General features: G+C 53.6%; 1 protein-coding gene across 1 annotated transcript; it reads left to right on the top strand.

Annotated features, from left to right (window-relative positions):
- The first annotated feature begins 573 nt into the window (after positions 1–573).
- On the top strand, positions 574–17841 carry CCDC134 (coiled-coil domain containing 134). Its single transcript, XM_033117498.1, has 7 exons — positions 574–687; positions 2329–2447; positions 3269–3390; positions 3595–3679; positions 5444–5625; positions 5921–5992; positions 13710–17841. Exons 2-7 carry the CDS (start codon positions 2345–2347, stop codon positions 13833–13835), a joined length of 690 nt encoding a protein of 229 aa, XP_032973389.1. The 5' UTR covers positions 574–687; positions 2329–2344; the 3' UTR covers positions 13836–17841.
- The last annotated feature ends 106 nt before the right edge of the window (positions 17842–17947 follow it).

The raw sequence follows: 17947 nt of genomic DNA, 5'->3' as shown, positions 1-17947 counted from the left end.
ACTGCCGCTCTTGTTCGGAGCTCAGCCCACCGGGCCTTTAGCCCCTTTCCCGCCTGCCTGCCGAGGGCCCCGGTGCCCTAACTGGCTGGCCCACCCTTCCTTCTCGGGTCTGGCTATACTGACTCCGCATAAAAGTGGGCACAACTCTGTCCTAATGTGCCGACGGGGAAGCCCCGCCGAACTTGGTTTAGAACTTGTGGACGGAAGGGGCGAGCAAGGGATGTGCCAACTACGCACTGCCGGTTACTTAAAAAAAATAGTGCTAGTCACGACCCACTAAACTGATGTTGCCAAAACACTGCTGGCGATGAAACAGTTTTTGGAAGGGGGGGCGTCCGGTGCGGGTCAGGGCCCCACTTTGCTGACGTGCCCTCTAAATTAGGCGCAGATTTAACTACAACCGGATCTATCCACCACGCGCCCCAGCCACAGCGTAGGGTGGGTGGAACGAGACTCCCGCGGACCTCGCACGAGACCCGCACCCGAATCCCGCGGGGCGGGACCGGAAGTGAAGTCACCGTCGCGGCCGTCGCGGCCCACGCTCATTGGTCAGGAGCGGCGCGGTGGGCAGAGCGGCGGTGCCAGCGCCCGGTGGGCGAGTTGTTTGGAGTTCTGTGCCCGCGCTCTCCTGGTGGACCCTTGAGCCAATCCGCACGCCCTCCTGCCGCTTCCCGCACCGCCAGCCTGGTAGGTGACGGGGGCAGGGGTCGCCGAGCAGGCAGGCTCCCGGTGGTGGTGGTGGGGGGTGCAGGGAGCGAGGGCCCCGAAACCGCTGCAGGGGTTAGGGAGTGAGATTTGCGGCGCCGGTTGCATCTTCTCATTGGAAAGACTCGTTCTCTCCTCCCGGAGCCCCAAAGGCTCGGGGCGGCCACCTGGGTCCGTGAGCCCAGATAGCCGGCTCACAGTCCACCACCACGCCACTCTCGCAGAATGGGTTCAGAGTAGCACGCGGAGCTGGGAAGAGCTCTGGGGACGCCCGGGGCGGGGGGGAGCGGGGCTGAGAGGCGGGGTGAGTGGGAGTAACAGTAGAGAACACAGAATCTGCCCCACGCAGTCTCCTTTTTCGGTTTTCTTTTCTCACTTCTTCCCTGCTTCTTTAACCTGTTGTTAGATATCCCTCTGGCCCCAAGTTCTGCTCTAGCCTTGGTCCGGTTCCTTTAGTCTGGAGCATGACTTTGGAAGTTAGGGGGTCTTGGGTGAACTTGGACTACTTTTCATTCTCTAGGTTTCATGTATATAGGTGGGGGCTGTTCTCTGGATGACCTTTGTGGGATCTCGCTGTCAGTAACAGCATTTCTTCCCTGGGGCAGGTGTCCTGGTAGAACAGTAGCCAGCTCTGAGGTAGCCTATGTTCTTTGATACTCTTGGTTTAGCCTGGGAATAGCTGAGTGGGCAGTTACTTCACTTTTTTGTGCCTTGGTTTCTACATTGATAAAACTGGGCCCCTGTCATTTGAATTTGAGGCCTCCTCTGACCGTGGTATGTAATATTGTACCCATCGACTTCCTCTCATCCTTCTGTGCTTGTTTTACAAGATGATTGGTTGTCTCTTACTCCTGCTAGGGAAATAAGTTGCATGAGTACAGGGAGTTTTGTCTTACTCGCTGCTGTATTCCCAGCTCTAGAACAGCGCCTGGAACATGGAGGGACTCAAGGAATAACTGGGGAAGGTTGCCTGAATAGAAACAGGTCTTGCTTGTGATGCCTGTGGTTCCAAAGTGAATGAATAGCATCCCTCTTACCCCAAGACAATCCTGCCTCCCTTCCTGCCCTGCATCCCTTCTTTTCTGATGACAGAGTCAGGGAAGAAGGAAAACACCAGAAGTTTCACTGACCCTCTCACTGTCTGGGCCTCCTTGACCAGATATCTTCTGGGAGGCCGGTGGGGGTTGAGGAGGAAAGATATTGACCAGTCCCTCCTTCCCCAGGCACACGTCTCACCCAGTCCTCCCCCCTTACTGCAGGGAGGTGACCTCCTTATCCCTATTTCAGTGAGGAAGCTGAGGCTCAGAGAGACTGAGCAATTTGCCTGAGGTCCCACTGTCAGGAAGAGCCAGGGCTCTAGCCCAGAGCTCCACACACTGACCCCTGTGCTCTAAGCTTCCCTTCATTGCAGACATTTATCTTCTTCCCTCTCTCCTACCATCCCACAGTCTTTAGTGTGTGTCTGCTGCTCACAGGCCCTGGGCTAGGGACGGGCTCCAGTGCTTCGCAAAGCTGGGTTCTTGGTATTTGGATCCTATGCCATTTTGGGAGAAGTTGCCATTCACCTCACTGCATATAACACTGAGTCTGGGTCTTACCTCCTTTTTCTGGTTGCTCCCCTAGCTCCAGGGTTGCGGATATGGACCTTCCTCAGTTCCTGGCTTTCCTGTTTGTCCTGCTACTGTCTGGGACGGGAGTCACGGGCACCCTGGGGACCTCCCTGGACCCAAGCCTGGAAATCTGTATCTTTTGGGGTTGGAGCGAGTTAATGAGCTGTGCCTGCGGGGTCTCATAAATAAGGTCGCTCTATACCCACAACCCCTTGGGGGCATTTCAGGGATGGAGCTGGCCCTGCCTATGGGAACGGGAGAAAAGGTAAGACACTCTAATCAAACTTTAATCAAGTCAATTCTCTTCTGAGCCTCAGTTTCTCTATTATGTCAAATGGAGAAGGCAAAGCACATCTCTCAAGAGTCACGGAGGCTCTGAGGATTGTACCTATATGTGGGTGAGACCCTGGGCGGAGACTCAGGCCCTGGCATACTGGGTCACCTACACTGGGCCAGGCTTTGGGGACACAAAGATGAGTCAGGACCAGTCCCTGGTTGTCAGACCTTCAGAGGCCTCACATGGTTCTTTGTGATCAGTGCTGTGATGGAACATGGGAAGCGCAGGGGAAAACACTGGGCTGTGGCTTTTGAAGTGGGTCTTGAAAGAATAGAAACTCAGGGAAGGGGGGGTGGGGAGCATCCCAGACAGAGAATACAGTGTGAGCAGAGGAGCGGGGGTTCTGGGAATAGTGAATGGTTGTGGGAGATGACAGGAACACTGGGGGGAGAGGAGGGCAGGGACCAGATCCTGAGGGGTGGTGTTCAGGCTCCTGGCTATGGAATCCTCCGTGAACAGGACAACGATCACAGTGCAGGAGGCGTCTTCTCAGACGGTTCGTTCCTTTCCTGGGGGCACGGTGGGGGTGCGGGGTGGTTTCAGGAATGGGCCATCTGGGTCGCGACCAGTGGATTATCCAGGAAGAGGCTTGGTGCAGCTCCTTAATGCTGCTCAGACAAGAAGATGTTTGAGGTGAAGCGGCGGGAGCAGCTCTCGGCACTGAAAAACCTGGTGCAGCTGAATGATGTCCACCAGCAGTACAAGATCCTTGATGTCATGCTCAAGGGGCTCTTTCAGGTGCGTGCAGGTGCGGGGCCGCTCCTGGCAGGCTTAGTCTGTGACCTGGGCACTGAAGGACGAGTAGGAGTTACCTCAGGGGATGGCGTTCAGTTAGGGGCAACTGCATGCACGAAAGATCGGAAGTAGGGTTTAAGTAACCGGGGCTGGGGCTGGTCTGTGAAGGCCTCTGCAACGTCACTCAGCCAGGCAGGGTTCCCTCAGGTGCTGGAGGACTCCCGGACAGTGCTCACTGCTGCAGACGTGCTCCCAGATGGGCCCTTCCCCCAGGACGAGAAACTGAAGGATGGTAAGGTCTTCCCAGTGTCCCTCTCCTCGCAACCACCTGGGTTTTCTTGAGTGGTTTCTTCCCTCTGGTGCTTGTCACTCTTCCGTTTTCTGGAAGTACCCTCTTGTGGCACCTTCCAAATGTCCCCCTTTGCTGAATGGGCACTTAGTATATGGTTCTCCAAGAAATTCTGGGCTTCAGAGCCAGTTTCTGTGTCCCTGACACAAATGGATTCCTTCGTGCTGTCCCGTGCTTGGGGCAGGGGAACCAGGGAGGAGCCTCTGCCCTCTATCACTCCAGGGATCCTTGCCTTTTCCACCACCCTGGCCCTTCTGGTAGAGAAGGTAAGGATTATTCCCACGTACAGGACAGAAAAATAGGCCTATCGAACTGACTGGTCAGTGGGGGCAGTTACTGGCACTCCTTACCACTGTTCTAGAAGGCCCAACCCCCTTAAATCCTTTTTGGAACAAGGTAGGACAAACATAGATAAGTAAGGTAAAAGAGGGTTCTGTGTCCCTTCATCCCCTCTTCCAAGAATTTCTCTCCAGTGGTGATTTTCCCATTAACTGGTTACATTCTAACAATACGATTTCTTGGAGTATACTGTCTGAGGGGATAGAAGTAGCCATTACATATTGAATGGTGCGCACCTTTACAAATACCTCTAATCTCCACTAGAACTGAGAAAGGCACTATTACCTCTGTTTTTCAGATGAAAGAGGGTGAGTGGTTTGCCTTGGCTCTTACCTGTAAGCCAAGCTCCCTCCTGAGTTCTTTGAGGTTCTCTGAGTTCTCTGAAGCCAGGGGTCCCAGCTCCACTTGTCTCAGACCCAATCTGGCATATCTTTGGAGGAGTCCGTTTGTCTCTCTGTGTGGCCTGGCCAGTGTTGGTGAGGGCTGCCTCCAGTGCTGTGTCTATACTAATTTTTCATGCTATCCCTGGTCGGGAGTGGGGCGGCTGCCACCATGATGGACACTAACCTCAGTGTAAAGTGACTTGTTGACCAGAGGAAGGATCTTCGTGGGGAAATTGATGAAGTTCAAGTGAGATCTGTGGATTTGTTAATGGTATCGTATTGATGTTTTTTGGTTTAGAAGTTGTACAGTGGTTATGTAAGATGCTAACATTAGAGGAAGCCAAGGGAAGGAATTTTGTGATATATCACATAAGTCTAAAATTATTTCAAAATTAAGAACTCCAGAAGCATTTAAAATAAAGTTAGAGTAGTATTTTTAAAATACAAACCCTGGCGTGTGCCCTGGCCACCCTAACAGACATCACCCCTCACGGGCACTGTAGTTGTGCTGACCAGGGCCCAGCTGTGGACATTTGGACCCAAGTTGGGGAGTTAGGCCCAGCAAAGCCTCATGTGACGCATATGCCTCCATGTGCAGAATGACCCCCACCTCTCTGGTCCCCAAAGAAAACAAGTCTTCTAAGCCATGAGATACAGGGGAAAGAGCAGAGCATTTGGAGTCAAACAGATCTGGGTTTGCAGTCCGGATTCGCCACTCACTAGCGGTCTGAGCCTCAGTTTCTCCTGTGTAAAATGGGAACAGCACCCACATCTCCCTCTAAAGGTGGTTTTGAGGATTCAGTGCTCTGGTGACATAAAGTCCTTCGTACGTACTGCACGTGTGGGCATCAGCCTGTGGGCAGCGGGCACCGCTCCCTTCTCTGCTTGGTGGGCTTGCCTCCCTTCTCTGGGGGTTGCTTGGGGCTGGCCAGGAGGGCAAGAGAAGGACGTGTGCTCTGGCCACTCATCAGGGTCCTCTCGCCAGCTTTCTCCCAAGTGCTGGAGAACACGGCCTTCTTCGGCGATGTGGTGCTGCGCTTCCCAAGGATCGTGCACCACTACTTCGACCAAAACTCCAACTGGAATCTCCTCATTCGCTGGGGCATCAGCTTCTGCAACCAGTCAGGCGTCTTTGACCAGGGGCCTCACTCACCCATCCTCAGCCTGGTAAGGACTGGGGCACAGGAGGGCTGGAGCCCTCTGTCTCGCGTTGTGCCTTGAGCCTCGCGTCTGCCTGCAGCAGGGCCCGAATGGCAGCCCTTGGTTGTATTTTTTGTGATAAGCCTTGGCACGTTGAGGTGCCATCACAAGGGGTTCTGTGCTGACCTTGGGTTCCTTGGGGTCATCACCTGGCCCACATCTGCCCGGGCCTTGGGCCTGGGTTCCACCATGGAGGGAGTGGCCTGCGGGTGAGCAAGAGGCAGGAGAAGGCAGAGGATGACTAGCTTTTCCTCCTTTGCAGATGGCCCAGGAACTGGGGATCAGCGAGAAAGACTCTGACTTCCAGAACCCGTTTAAAGTGGACCACACAGAGGTAAGCTGTGGTGGCTTGTGGCACGTCTGCTTTGCCTCTGCTGAGCTGTGGGAAGCCAGGTCCTTCAGGGCCTGGAGTGCCGGGGTGGAGCGTGCAGGCTTTGGACCTGGAGCCAGACGTGCCTGGGTCTGGGTCCAGAAACCATCACTCGCTCACTAAGCCCTTGTCTTAGCCCCAGGCTGGCTGTCTGCTCATGGAATGTGGACCCCCACTGTGGGGGGCAGTCAGAGGCTGTGAACATATCCATCCCCATGCACAGTAGACACCCCACATCAGGTGAATGACCGGGAAGCCAGGGGAGGTCGAGTCACGCTCTTCTATGCCCTTCAGCCTCTGATCTCCCAGCCAGGCTTCTGTGCCATGTTCTGCACATGCTCTCATCCTAGAGGGCTGGGGGCCACAAACAGTAGAACAGAGGAGGGGATCAGAGGTGGCAGGGGGGCCAGAAGGGCTAGAGGATTGGACTCATCAAATCTCAGGCTCGCCCCTGGTACAGGGAGGGGTGTCAAGGTCCACGAGGGGTGTCAGATTTACACCCTGCTTGCAGGCTGACAGGCCAGGCTGCTCCTGTTTCATGGATGCCGAGCAGTCAGAGGCGTCAGCGTTTCCTGCAGCAGCAGCACGATCCACATTGTTGGCCCAGTTATGTTGGTTCCCCTTGTTCCCTGAGTTTCATGGGGTGACACAGAGAGGCCCAGGCGGATGCCACACAGGCGGTGGCTTTGCGTCATGCTGAGGAGCACCAAGCTCGGGAAGTTTACTTCTGTAGTGGACAGAAGCACACCTGCTCTTCGTTTGTGGGGAGACATCCCCTCATCCTCTAAGGTTGCTCCCTGCAAACCCAGTCCTGAGAAATGGCCCAGGTATAGAGCGGTGAGGGCATTGCTCTTGGTGTACCCAGCAGGGCCGCTGAGGGCTATGGCAGACTGCCTCTCCCACAGCCCAGCCCTCAGCCCTGTATGTCATAGCTGAGCTCACATTTCCACAGGAGTGTGGTAGTCTGTCTATCCATCTGACCGGTAGAGGCCAGGACCAAATTTGTTCAGTTTGTCTCATACTGCATTTAATTAAGGCCACCGTCAACAGCGCTGAGCAGCAGGATGAGGGCAGCCTGCTGTAGTATCTCAGCCACGTCCAGGGTCCTCCACTCAGCCGGCTGTGGTCAGTCCTGGGGACCAGAAGGTCTCCCTTTAGATAATCATGGTTGTGATCCAAGGCCAGTCTGTTACCCATTACCACCCATGCAAGAGTTTAGACTGATCCGCTGTTCTTTGATGTTCTTGCCAGTGATTATGGGGGCAGACAGTGGGCCCAAAGCAGCCTTCATCCCAGTGGAGAGATACTCAATGGCCCACCCCATGTGTTACACTTCATCTGGGTCACTGTTACATTGTTTGGTTGAACCCTGAATGTCGCTGCAGAGTTGCGTAACCCCAGGCCACTCAGGCATCAGGAGAAGCAGATGGATTTGTATCTGTCAGATTGAAACGAGGTTGTACTGGCTTGTGTCTGCACAGGGTCACTCTAGGAGCTGCCTTTGATGCACTGGGCACAGCAGAATAGTTCAGCACTGACCACGTCCATGTCAGGTTTTTCATCACGGGGTTGAGAAGAACACCCAGCAGCTGGTCAGATTGCCATCTGCAGGTTGGCCTGGGCGGAGCCTAGGATTGTTTTGCCAAGTGGTAGAGCTAGATCTAAGGGACAAAGAGGATTAATTGTTCCCTGCACCCTTGGGATCTAAGGTGGTCTTTCCCTCGATGTTGGGATTATTGGTACAAAATTGGTGTGTCACATCCCGGGACCTATAATTTCATTTTTTTGTTCTCCAATCATCCCTACTCTCACCTAGGCTTACGTCCAGAGGGTCAGATGTGAATGGGGCAAGGGTATTTTTACCAACTTTTCAGAGGCATGTCATATCTCCCATCATGGCTCACATGGGCCACAGTCGGGGGACTTGGCAAGGAACGTACTCAACCAGTTGGTCATTATACTAATGATCTCAAGTCCATGCTATGCCAATCAAGGATCCTAGATAGTCAAACCAGAAATACAGAGTCGGCTCTGTGCCATTCCATGGTGGCAGGTGTGTTGCCACGTGCATGTGGTAATGACTGCCATCTTGGTAGTGTGGACTTGGTCAGCAGTTTGATTCTGGTCAGTTTTATCAGGCAAAGGGCCTTACTGTGGGCATCCAAGCGAGTGACCCAGACTGTCCAGTTGTCAACCACGATTTGTTTCCACAGCTTATGGCCCCAAAAAGGGATGGCTGTCTTTGATCTGTCCGTCTGTAATGTTCGAGTGGCAGACAGATGGCTAGCACACTGACAACAGTTAGTAAAAATACAATGTGCCTGGGCGTTAGGAGTATTGCCTACGCAAAGGTGAGGGCTTTTCATTCAGATGGCAGCGAGTCTTCCAGTATTGTCAGTGGGGCTGGATGGCTGCTGCCGCCCGGAGACAGCCATGTCAGGAGTCCCCAAAACCACTCCCAGGTTTGATGATTTACTAGGACTCACAGGACTGTGTATAGTCATGCTTACAACCATGATTTATTACAGTGAAGCACACAAAGGAAAGGGGAAAGCGCACGGGCAAAGTCTGAGGGAAACCAGGCACAAGCTCCCAAGAGTCCCTCCCAATGGCGTCACACAAGGCACACTGATTTCCCCCAGCAACAAGGTGTGACAACAGCTATGAAAAGTTGTCTATGAGGGAAGCTCATTAAAGACTCAGGGCTCATGGTTTTTATTGGGAGCTGGCTGGTCGCGTAGGCACCCCCTGCCTTTGGCGTACCTGAATTCCAGACTCCCAGAAGAAAAGCAGGTGTTGATATAAGTAAGCCACGTTGTTCGTACAAACACGTCAGGTACAGTGGGAGCCACCAATTGGACGGGAGCCCTCCCAGAATCCAAGTTCCTAGACACCAGCCAAGAGCCAACCTTGGGAATAGGCCTTTCAAAGGATAGCAGTCAGGCTGGCTCTGTTAGCTCTTTTCTGCACAGCACCATTTCGACCGTGTTTCCCTGAAAATAAGACCTAGCCAGACCATCAGCTCTAATGCGTCTTTTGGAGCAAAAATTAATATAAGACCTGGTCTTATTTTAATATAAGACCAGGTTTTATATAATAGAATATAATGTAAGACTGGGTATAATACAATATAATGTAATATAATTAACATAATATAATATGATATATAATACCGGGTTTTATATTAATTTTTGCTCCAAAAGACACAGAGCTGATGGTCTGGCTAGGTCTTATTTTCGGGGAAACATGGTAGAAAGTCAGCTGAACTATCAGTGAACCAAACCTGAGTATTTAGGGTAACCTCTGACTTGAAAGCCCTGTTCAGCCAGTGGCTTTGATTCAGGCAGCAGAGTTGAGGATCCAGTTGTCCCCCTAGGGGAGCTGCCACCCTTTCATGTAAAACCAAGATGATAACGTCCTCCAAGGTTGTTTGCTGCAATCACAACCCTGATAAATGGCCCGGGGAAGGCACCGTCAGGGCTGGATTCTTGGTGTCCCCAGCGAGAACATGCCAGGACGCTGAAGGCCGTGGCAGATTGCCTGTCCCACTGAGGGGGTGCCCCAGGAATGCTTTATTGCTGTGACACTGGCTGTCCTCACCCTGCAGCCCTGGATGCCTCGCACACAGGAGGAGGGTGAGAGCCCGGGCCTCGGAGAGAACGGGTGCCATTGTAGATTGAGTTCAGCTTCATCGAATGTGCTCTGCTTGGACAGAACCACAGCAGCAATATACTTTCCTTCCTTCTCACTGGCTGGGGACAGTCCTAAGATAGGACTCACTTTGGATGTCCAGCACGGACCTGTCTCCCGGCATAGCCCAGGCTTGCTCAGCTCCCCTCGTGCACTCCCTCTACACTGGCAAATGTCCTGGGAGACCCCGTCTACTTCTTATGTAGTCATCACTAGAGCCAGCGCAGTGCAAGCTATGTGCTGGCCACTGTCCCTGTCCAGAGGGGGCTGACCCTCCCCTGCCCTTCAGATGCTCACAGTCCCATGGGGAAGGCAGCAGGGAAATGGTTCCAATCCAGTGCGGTCACTGTGCCAGTGGAAGAGGGACATGATGAGCTGTGGGACCGCTGAGGGGGAGCCTGACCCAGCCTCTGCAGGTGGGTGGTGGTGGCTCAATCAGTACCAGTTGTCCGGTGGACCAGCTCGGGGAAGACCTGCCAGGCAGAGGGACTAGCTGAAACAAAGGCTCAGAGGCACAGCATTTTCATTCATTCAACATTTAGTGAGCAGCATGTAGACAAACAAACTAGCCGTGCTCTCCTGGGAGTGGCATTCTCGTTGGAGGCGACAGTTGATGAAAAATACATGCTATGATAGGTGGCGACAGGCTGTGGAAGGAAAAGCAGGGGAATGTGGTTGAGGATTCTGGGATGAGGTGGAGATACAGTTGCTATTTTGCATGACTTGGGCACAGGGTCTTACTGAGAAGACCTGAAGGAAGTGAGGGAGCCAGTGTGTAATCTGGGGCAGAACATTCCAGGCTGAAGGAGCAGCAAGTGCAAAGTCCCTCAGTGGAAGCTTACTTGGAGGGGTGGGGAGTGAAAGGAGGCGAGGTCAGAGCCAAGGGCCAGGTCACAGAGCCCTCGGAGGGCTTCTTAGCGGCTGTGGCATTTACTCACACGTGGAGAGCAGGGTGATGGGCTCTGACTTACCTATGAAAGCAGCATCCTGGCTGCTGTGTGGAGGACGGTCTGGGGACTGGGGTGGAAACGGACACCAATGAGACTGTGGTGCTTTTCCACGTGGGAGTTGATGGTGGCTTGACCTGGGTGACAACCAGTGGGGCTGGTGAGGAATGGTGACATTCTGGTTCCGTTGTGAATGTATAGCCAATAGGATTTGCTAAGGAAGCAGATGTGGAGTGAGACAGAAGCATTGAGGATGATGATTAGATTTTTGGCCTGAGCATGTGGAAGAACGGGGCCACCATTTTCTAAAATGGGCAGCCCATGGTGGGAGCAGGTTGAGGGCTGGATCGGGGATCGAGACTGTTTCTGGACCTGGTGAGGATCTGAGTGAAGATAACAGGGAGGAAATTGGCTGTATGATTCTAGATTTCGGGGAGAGGTTGAAGCTCAAGCTATGAATGTGAGAGTCATGCCTATGAAGAAAATGTCAAACGCTGTGGCCAGGACGCCGTTACCCTCGGGGTCTGGGCAGATAGAGAAGCCCTGTGAGGACTGAGGCCTGGGGTGCGGCTGCAGTTAGAGGTTGGGGGCACGAAGAGGAACTAGCAGAGAACCCCAAGAAGGAGCGGTCAGCACGAGAGTAGCAAACCCAAGAAAGTTGTTTCTCAGAGGCCACGTGAAGAAAGTTACAGGAAGGAGGAGTGATGGGCCATCAAATGCTGCCGGGAGATCAAAGAAGATGGGGCTTGAGACCCGGCCACTGGATTTAGCAACATGGAGGCCATCTGAGATCAAAGGCTGAGGACAAAAGACTGGATGTCAAGAGAAGGAGAGCAAAGGAAGTGGATGTAGGAAGTATAGACAGGCCTTTTGAAGAGTTTTGTTTTCAAGGGGAGCAGACCAGACCAATGGGAGAATAGCTGGAGGAGGGTGTGGTTTTGAGAAATTTAGTCGGATGGAAGAAACTATGGCTTGTTTGTATTTTATGGGAATGACCCTTTAGGAGGAAGGACTGAGGGTTCAGGGGGAGGACAGTTGCTGGGGCGTCGATTGCCAGGCAGCACCAAGGGCCTGCTTGACTTTAAAGTGGGCATCGGCCACGCCTGGTGGGCAAGGGGTCGGGGAAAGGGATGGGCAATGTTTCTCTTCTGCCCCCAACTAGGCTTGGGCTCCCCTGGTGGGGCTGAGCCAGCTGGGGCTTGAGGGGCAAGGATCTCTTGACTTGCCCTTCCCCAGCCAGAGCCAGAGGGCACTGGGCTGGCCTGAGGGGTCTCCCAGTTCATCTCTCCCAAGAGGATCAGAATTAACTCATTGGGAGAGAAGGCAGAGTATGGTAGGGGAAGCACTGGGGGCTAGGCCCAACTGCTACTTGCTGTGTGACTTGTGCATATCACTTACCCTCTCTGGGCCATACTTTGATTTCATCCCATCTTCCAGATTCTCCGCTCAATCTAATGTGGTAGGTAAATTACTCCACAAGGTGGAGCTCCTAGTTTGTTTTCATGTCTACCTTTATCAAACATCTGCCCTAAGAACAAGTATAATAGGCATCTGTCACAGCATAACTACTGGAATTTTGGGTGCTATTATAAGTCGTGTTCTAATGTGATTCATTCATCCCTTTAAAAAATACATACTGAATGCCATCTGTAAGCCAGGCAGGCCCTGTGCTAGGGGCTCATGGCCAAGTGACCAACATCTGACTTGATCCTCCCATCCTCACGGAGACCTCTGTCCAATGGGGGTGGCGGACGTGAAGCAGGTGGTCAGGAGAGAGAAGCCCTGGGAAGGAAATGGAGGAGACAGCCTCCACCCCAGCCAGGAGTTGGCAGGTCCCCGAGGGCGGTGACAGTTGAACTAGAGCTAATGTGGCAAAGGGGGCGGGGACTGGAAAGCATTCTGGGCCTGGGTCACAGCATGTGCAGAAGCCTAGAAGTGGGAGGGAACAGGGAATCCAGGAACGAAAAGGTGAGGAGTGTGAAGGAGGAACAGGTGGGCAGGTGGATCTGCAGATGGAACCGATGGACTTTATCCTGCGAGTAATGGAGAATCATGGGAGGGCTTAAGCAGGAGTGTGACGTGGTGAGATTTGTGTTTTGAGAAGATCTAGCTGCCGTGAGAGTGGCTTGAGGGGGACCAGAGTGGGTGTGGACAGACCTTGGGAGGCTCCCAGAGTCATCAGGAGACAGGTGGGGGTGGTGCTGGGGCAGCAAGAGAAGAGACAAAAGTGTATGGGCTTGAGGGAGACTTAAGGGTTAAAATGAGCCAGGACTTGACATGAAGACAGCGGGGTGCCTGGTGGAGGGTGGGGGCTCCTCAGTTTCTGCCCTACTCGCCTAGACTGGGGTGTGGGGCCCCACTGTCCATGAGGACGGGGACACTGGAAGGAGACTGGGTTTTGGGGAGATGGAGCCGTGCCAAGTTGGGGGCACGTTTGGGACATGCTAGTGGAGGTGCCAGGCAGGCATTTAGATACAGAGGTACAGATTTGAGGGGTAACTGACCATATAGACATAACAGAAGCCATGGGTTTGGAGAGAGCAGAGGGAGAGCACAGGGCCTGGGGATTGCCCCAGCTGAAGTCATCCTCCTCCGACCCCCACTCGCCCTGTGTGGCCGTCTCCTCACCGGGCACCACCGTCCACCCGCTATCTCTTATTTTCACTGGCTGCCCTCCACAACTCGAGTATGGCAGCCAGGGCTGGGGCCCAGTGTATGATTGCCGGGCACTGAGCCCCTCACCCATTGAGGAGTCTGTTTATTGTCTCTCTGATGCCTTTGGAGGTTCACAGCTCGGCATCTGTCCGTCTGCCTGGAATGTCCTCTTTCCCTCACCCTGTTTGCTTGTCAGGCCCCTGCTTATCTTTCAGGACCCACTCAGCAGTCGTCCCCAAAGCCCATTACACTGTTTCCACATCTGCAGGCTCCCTGCGGGCAGGACCTGCGTCTAAGCAACCTTCCTGTCCCACAGCCCACAGTGGCCCAGCTCAGAGTAAGCTCTGCTGCCAACAGACTAAATCAAACCACTCTGCTCTTCCCCTCAGTTCACTTCCAGCACCGACCCTTTCCAGAAGGCCCTGAGAGAAGAGGAGAAACGCCGGAAGAAAGAGGAGAAGCGGAAAGAGATCCGAAAAGGCCCGCGGATCTCACGATCGCAATCCGAACTATAGCCCTGCTGCAGCCCAGGGCTCCAGGGGCCAGGAGCAGGCCAGTCGGGAGGCAGAGGCGGCGGCAGCGAGGCCGAGGTGCAGCCACAGTGACTGGTGGTGAGAGCCAGGCCCTGCGCGGGGGAGGCCACGTTGGCTTGGCGCCCCAGCTGAAGGGACTGAGTTGAAGAGAGTCGGATTCCCTCCCAGGGTCCTCCCTGGAGGGGGCGTCGAGGGCACCTCAGAGGACGCTGTGCTGCAGACCTAACCCTGTGGAGATGCTGGGGGAGGCGGGAGGGGTCCAGGACTGGACCCTCCGGGTGGGTTAGGACTGCTGGCCGGCTGGCTGCTGCTTTTCTTGGGGAAGTAGCAGAACCAGGCTCTGAGCCACGTGCAGAGGTGCCATGCTTGCTGCTGGCCCCACTGTGTCACTGAGCCACCGGGCACAAGTTCCAGCCCCCCTCAGAGACACAATAAAAGCCAGCCAACCCTCTGGGCCAACCATGGCTGGTTTGGGCCCCGGTAACTGTGACTCCCTTTACGAGGCAGGTGGTGAGGGGCCTGGGTGGGGGGGCCAGGGGCCCTCAGAGATGCAGAGAGCACCTTGAGGACGTTCCCGCCCCAGGCCCTGGCAGGACAGTGAAACAGGAACTTGGTCTAGGCCTCCTAATCCCTTTTCCGCACTGTCCTTGACGAAGGATCAGTGTTGGGAAGGACTGGAAGTGTCCTGGGAGGGTGTTTAATCCAGGATGACCTTGGAGCAACATGATCTCTATCCTTAGCTCTCTGGGGACAGTCATTGAGCATGCCCAGGAGAGTCAACTTGTTCTCTCCGGCAACACTGGGAGCCCCTCAACCTGTGGACAGGTGGACGGGGCTGTAGAGGAGCGGGCGGCAGCTCTGGTGAAGGCTGCTTTATCATGGCCAGGCCACCTGAAGCCAATTGGTCAGGCAGTGAGCTCCCCAGCTCAGGAGGTATGCAAGCAGACACCTGTGGTCACAGGGCAGGAAAGCTGCAGAGGCCCTGAGTGTGGGCAGCTGCCCTTCAGTCGTGTTCTTCCCAGGCAGAGGACGGAGGAGCTCTGGTGGGAATTCTAGCTGGGTCGCTGATCTTACCAAGGCCAGCGTCTGCCTCTTAATAGGGTCTGAGAGACACAGCCATCCCAGAACCCACACCACCCCGACCACCGACAGCCCAAGGGAGACCCCAGTCTTGTCTCAGCCCATCAGACTGGCTGAGTGACCCTGGCACACCCTTTCTCTGTGCTGTGGCTTCACTGGCAAAATCAGTTGGATAATATCTGAATTGCCTGCCCAGCCCTGAACTGCTTCTCCAAGGCTGGCGGCTGGCTTTTCAGTGACAGGTGTCCTTCTCTGATGATTCTGCGTCTGCCCCATAGATTTGCTGAACACCCACTGCGTGCACAACCAGAGAGGGGCCCGGTTTTACCTGGCTTCAGCTGCGCCTCATCTGGCACCTCTGTCCTAGGCTCTTCTCCACCATCAGCCTCTCTCTGTCTTGGCTGACACCTTCCTATTCACCTTCAAATGGTCCCAAGTTTTCCCATCTGACACCTGCAGAGAAACAAAAAGAATCACCCCGCTTTCCCCCTCTCCTTCCCTTTGCTGCATTGTTGATTGTTGTCACTTGTACCCAGAACTCCACCTTTTGTCTTAACTGCAGGCAGAGTCTGCCCACCTCCGCTGCCTGGCGCTGTGGAGGCCGGAGGGTACTTGTTTGTCTAGCCTCCTTGCAGCTAGGATTCAGTAAAGTGACTGAAATGCCACCAACCAGATGCACCAGCCTATGTGAGTGGTGCTGGTGGAGGCCATGGCACAGGGACCAGGGGCAGCAAGTGTGTGTGGGGGAAAGGGGTTTCTAGAGGCCAGATGAGCACCAGGGGTGCCCAGTGGTGGCAGCCGTGATGTCGTCAGTGGTATTTCCAGCCCCAACCTGAGACACCCTCTAAGAGTCTGGGAGCTCCCCAGTATCTTCTAAGGCAGAGTTTCTCAACAGTGGCACTGTTTACATTTGGGGCCAGATAATTCTTTGTTGTGTGAGAAGGGCTGCCCTGTGTGTTGTAAGGTATTTAGCAACATTCTTTGCCTCTACCCGTCAGATACCTGTAGCAATCTCCCAGTTACCACAACCAAAAATGTCTCCAGACATTGCTAGATGTCCCCTGAGAGCAACACCTCCCTGGTCCACAGCCCTCCTCCCCCATCACCCCAGGCCCACACCTTCCTCTGCTGTCCCCACTCACTGCCTGCAGAAATGCTGGTGACACTTCTTGACAGGACCCCCCCAGGCGTCGGCCACCGTGTTGTCCTAGTTCTCTGCCCTTGGTCTGAGTCTGCTATGTCGCTTCTTGATTCCTCTTCCCTCACCTGCCCCTTAAGTGAAGCGTTTTTTGGTTTAGTCTCTGCTCTTTTCTTTTTGACAGCTGCGTCCTCTGAACCACAAAGCTGACGGCACTTGCCCTGTCACCACTGGATAAGTCCTTATGTTTCAGCTTATCCAAAACCAAACTTGTTAGTTCCCACCCTGAAACCTCACCACTGTGTCAAACCGTGTGGTTTGTGCTCTTGCTTAATCCTGGAGAAAATGACGTCTGAACTGATTCCTGAAAGATTGCGGAGGAATGAGGAGACAGGCACTGAGCAGAGGCATCAAGGGAAGGCATCCGAAATAGTGAATGAAAATAACAGGCCAAGTTCTCTTCTATGGCCCATAGTGAGTGTGCAACCCGTGGTGGGTGTCTGGACGTTATTGTCATCTGGACTGACCCCTCCCTTTTCAGATGAAGAACCAGGGTCCTGAGGAATGACTTACCACCCCTGGGAGCCAGTCTCAGGTCTCCAGCCAATGCGAGGAGCCGACTGGAAGAGATACTCAGGTGAGATCAGGCCCAGAGGGACAGTGTGAGTGTTTTGCCGGGGCTGGGTCCAGGGCTACCACCTTTCTCCACAGTTTCTACTGAGCCTTCACTGTGTCCCCTCAGATTGCTTTGCTAGGAACCCGGGCCTCTGGGCAGGTCGAGCTGGGAGCCCTGGGAACAGCTGCAGAATGGGAGGTGCTGTGCCCACCGACCTGACCTGGTGCTCAGGCAGCCCTCTGCAGGAGGTTACTGAGGCTGTGGGGTGGGTGGGCACCGGACCAAAGTGAGTCATACACTCGTCCAGCAGGTAGTCACCACCCTCCTTCCCACCCAGTGTGGGCAGCCCTGTGAGACCCCCTGGGAAGCACACTTGAAGATGGCACTGTCCAGCTCAGTGCCCAGTCCAGAGATCGGTGTAGTTATGTTATACAAGTTCATTATCAAAAGTATTTTAAACAGTACTGAGCCACCCAGCTAGCTCAGTAGGTAGATTGAGTGTGAAACTCTTAAACAATACTGAAATACCAAGAAGAACGTACCAAGAAAGTGAAATGCACCCTAAATCCTACCATTCCCATAAACATGACTGACACTCAGCTGTTGGGCCTTCCATCCTTTCCGCCCTTGTGATCACATAGATCCCTATTCTTCCAATTACAACAGCTACCTCGTATGGGCACTTACTACATGCCAGGTGTTATGCCAAGTGTTGGCTGTCGGCGGCTCCCGCTACCTCAGGAACCTTGCCCATGTCATCTGTTCCCCTGGCCATACTAGATGCAGTTCTCCCCAATTTTAGATTGCATCTTAAGTGTCAGAGGCTTTTCCTAGCATCCCGTCAGGTCCCTTGTTACAATTCCCTTGATCACTTGTACTATCTGTCACATATTTGTTTAATGTCTGTTTTCTTCAGGAGACTGGAAACTCTCATAGGATAAGAACTGTTTCTGTTTGCCTGCCACAGATGCATTCAATAAATACATGAATGTACAGATGATCTTATTTAGTCTTCACAACTATGAGGGGGTTGTTATTTCCCACTTTAGAGATGACAAAACAGGCTTAGAAGAGTTACTTAACTGCTCAATGTCACACAGCATGGTGTCCCTACATCTGCCTCTATTGAGCCTATGTGCTCTTAAGTCTTGACCCCAAAGCAACACTCTCAGGAAACACACGTGAACCTTTTAACAATATATAGTGAAAGTCTTTGTGATAGACATTTATGTACATAATATTTAATTATGCCACGGTATT

The sequence above is a fragment of the Rhinolophus ferrumequinum genome, chromosome 10 (assembly GCF_004115265.2).
Source record: "Rhinolophus ferrumequinum isolate MPI-CBG mRhiFer1 chromosome 10, mRhiFer1_v1.p, whole genome shotgun sequence".
Lineage (NCBI taxonomy): Eukaryota > Metazoa > Chordata > Mammalia > Chiroptera > Rhinolophidae > Rhinolophus > Rhinolophus ferrumequinum.
This window is presented reverse-complemented; position numbering and strand designations above follow the sequence as displayed.

What these genes read in the sequence shown, in the direction of transcription:
- CCDC134 (XM_033117498.1), top strand. Translation starts at nt 2,345, where the DNA reads ATGGACCTTCCTCAGTTCCTGGCTTTCCTGTTTGTCCTGCTACTGTCT. An exon ending in GGACCCAAGCCTGGAAATCT is followed by an intron (nt 2,448 to 3,268) that starts GTATCTTTTGGG and finishes AATGCTGCTCAG; the next exon opens with ACAAGAAGATGTTTGAGGTG. An exon ending in GGACGAGAAACTGAAGGATG is followed by an intron (nt 3,680 to 5,443) that starts GTAAGGTCTTCC and finishes TCCTCTCGCCAG; the next exon opens with CTTTCTCCCAAGTGCTGGAG.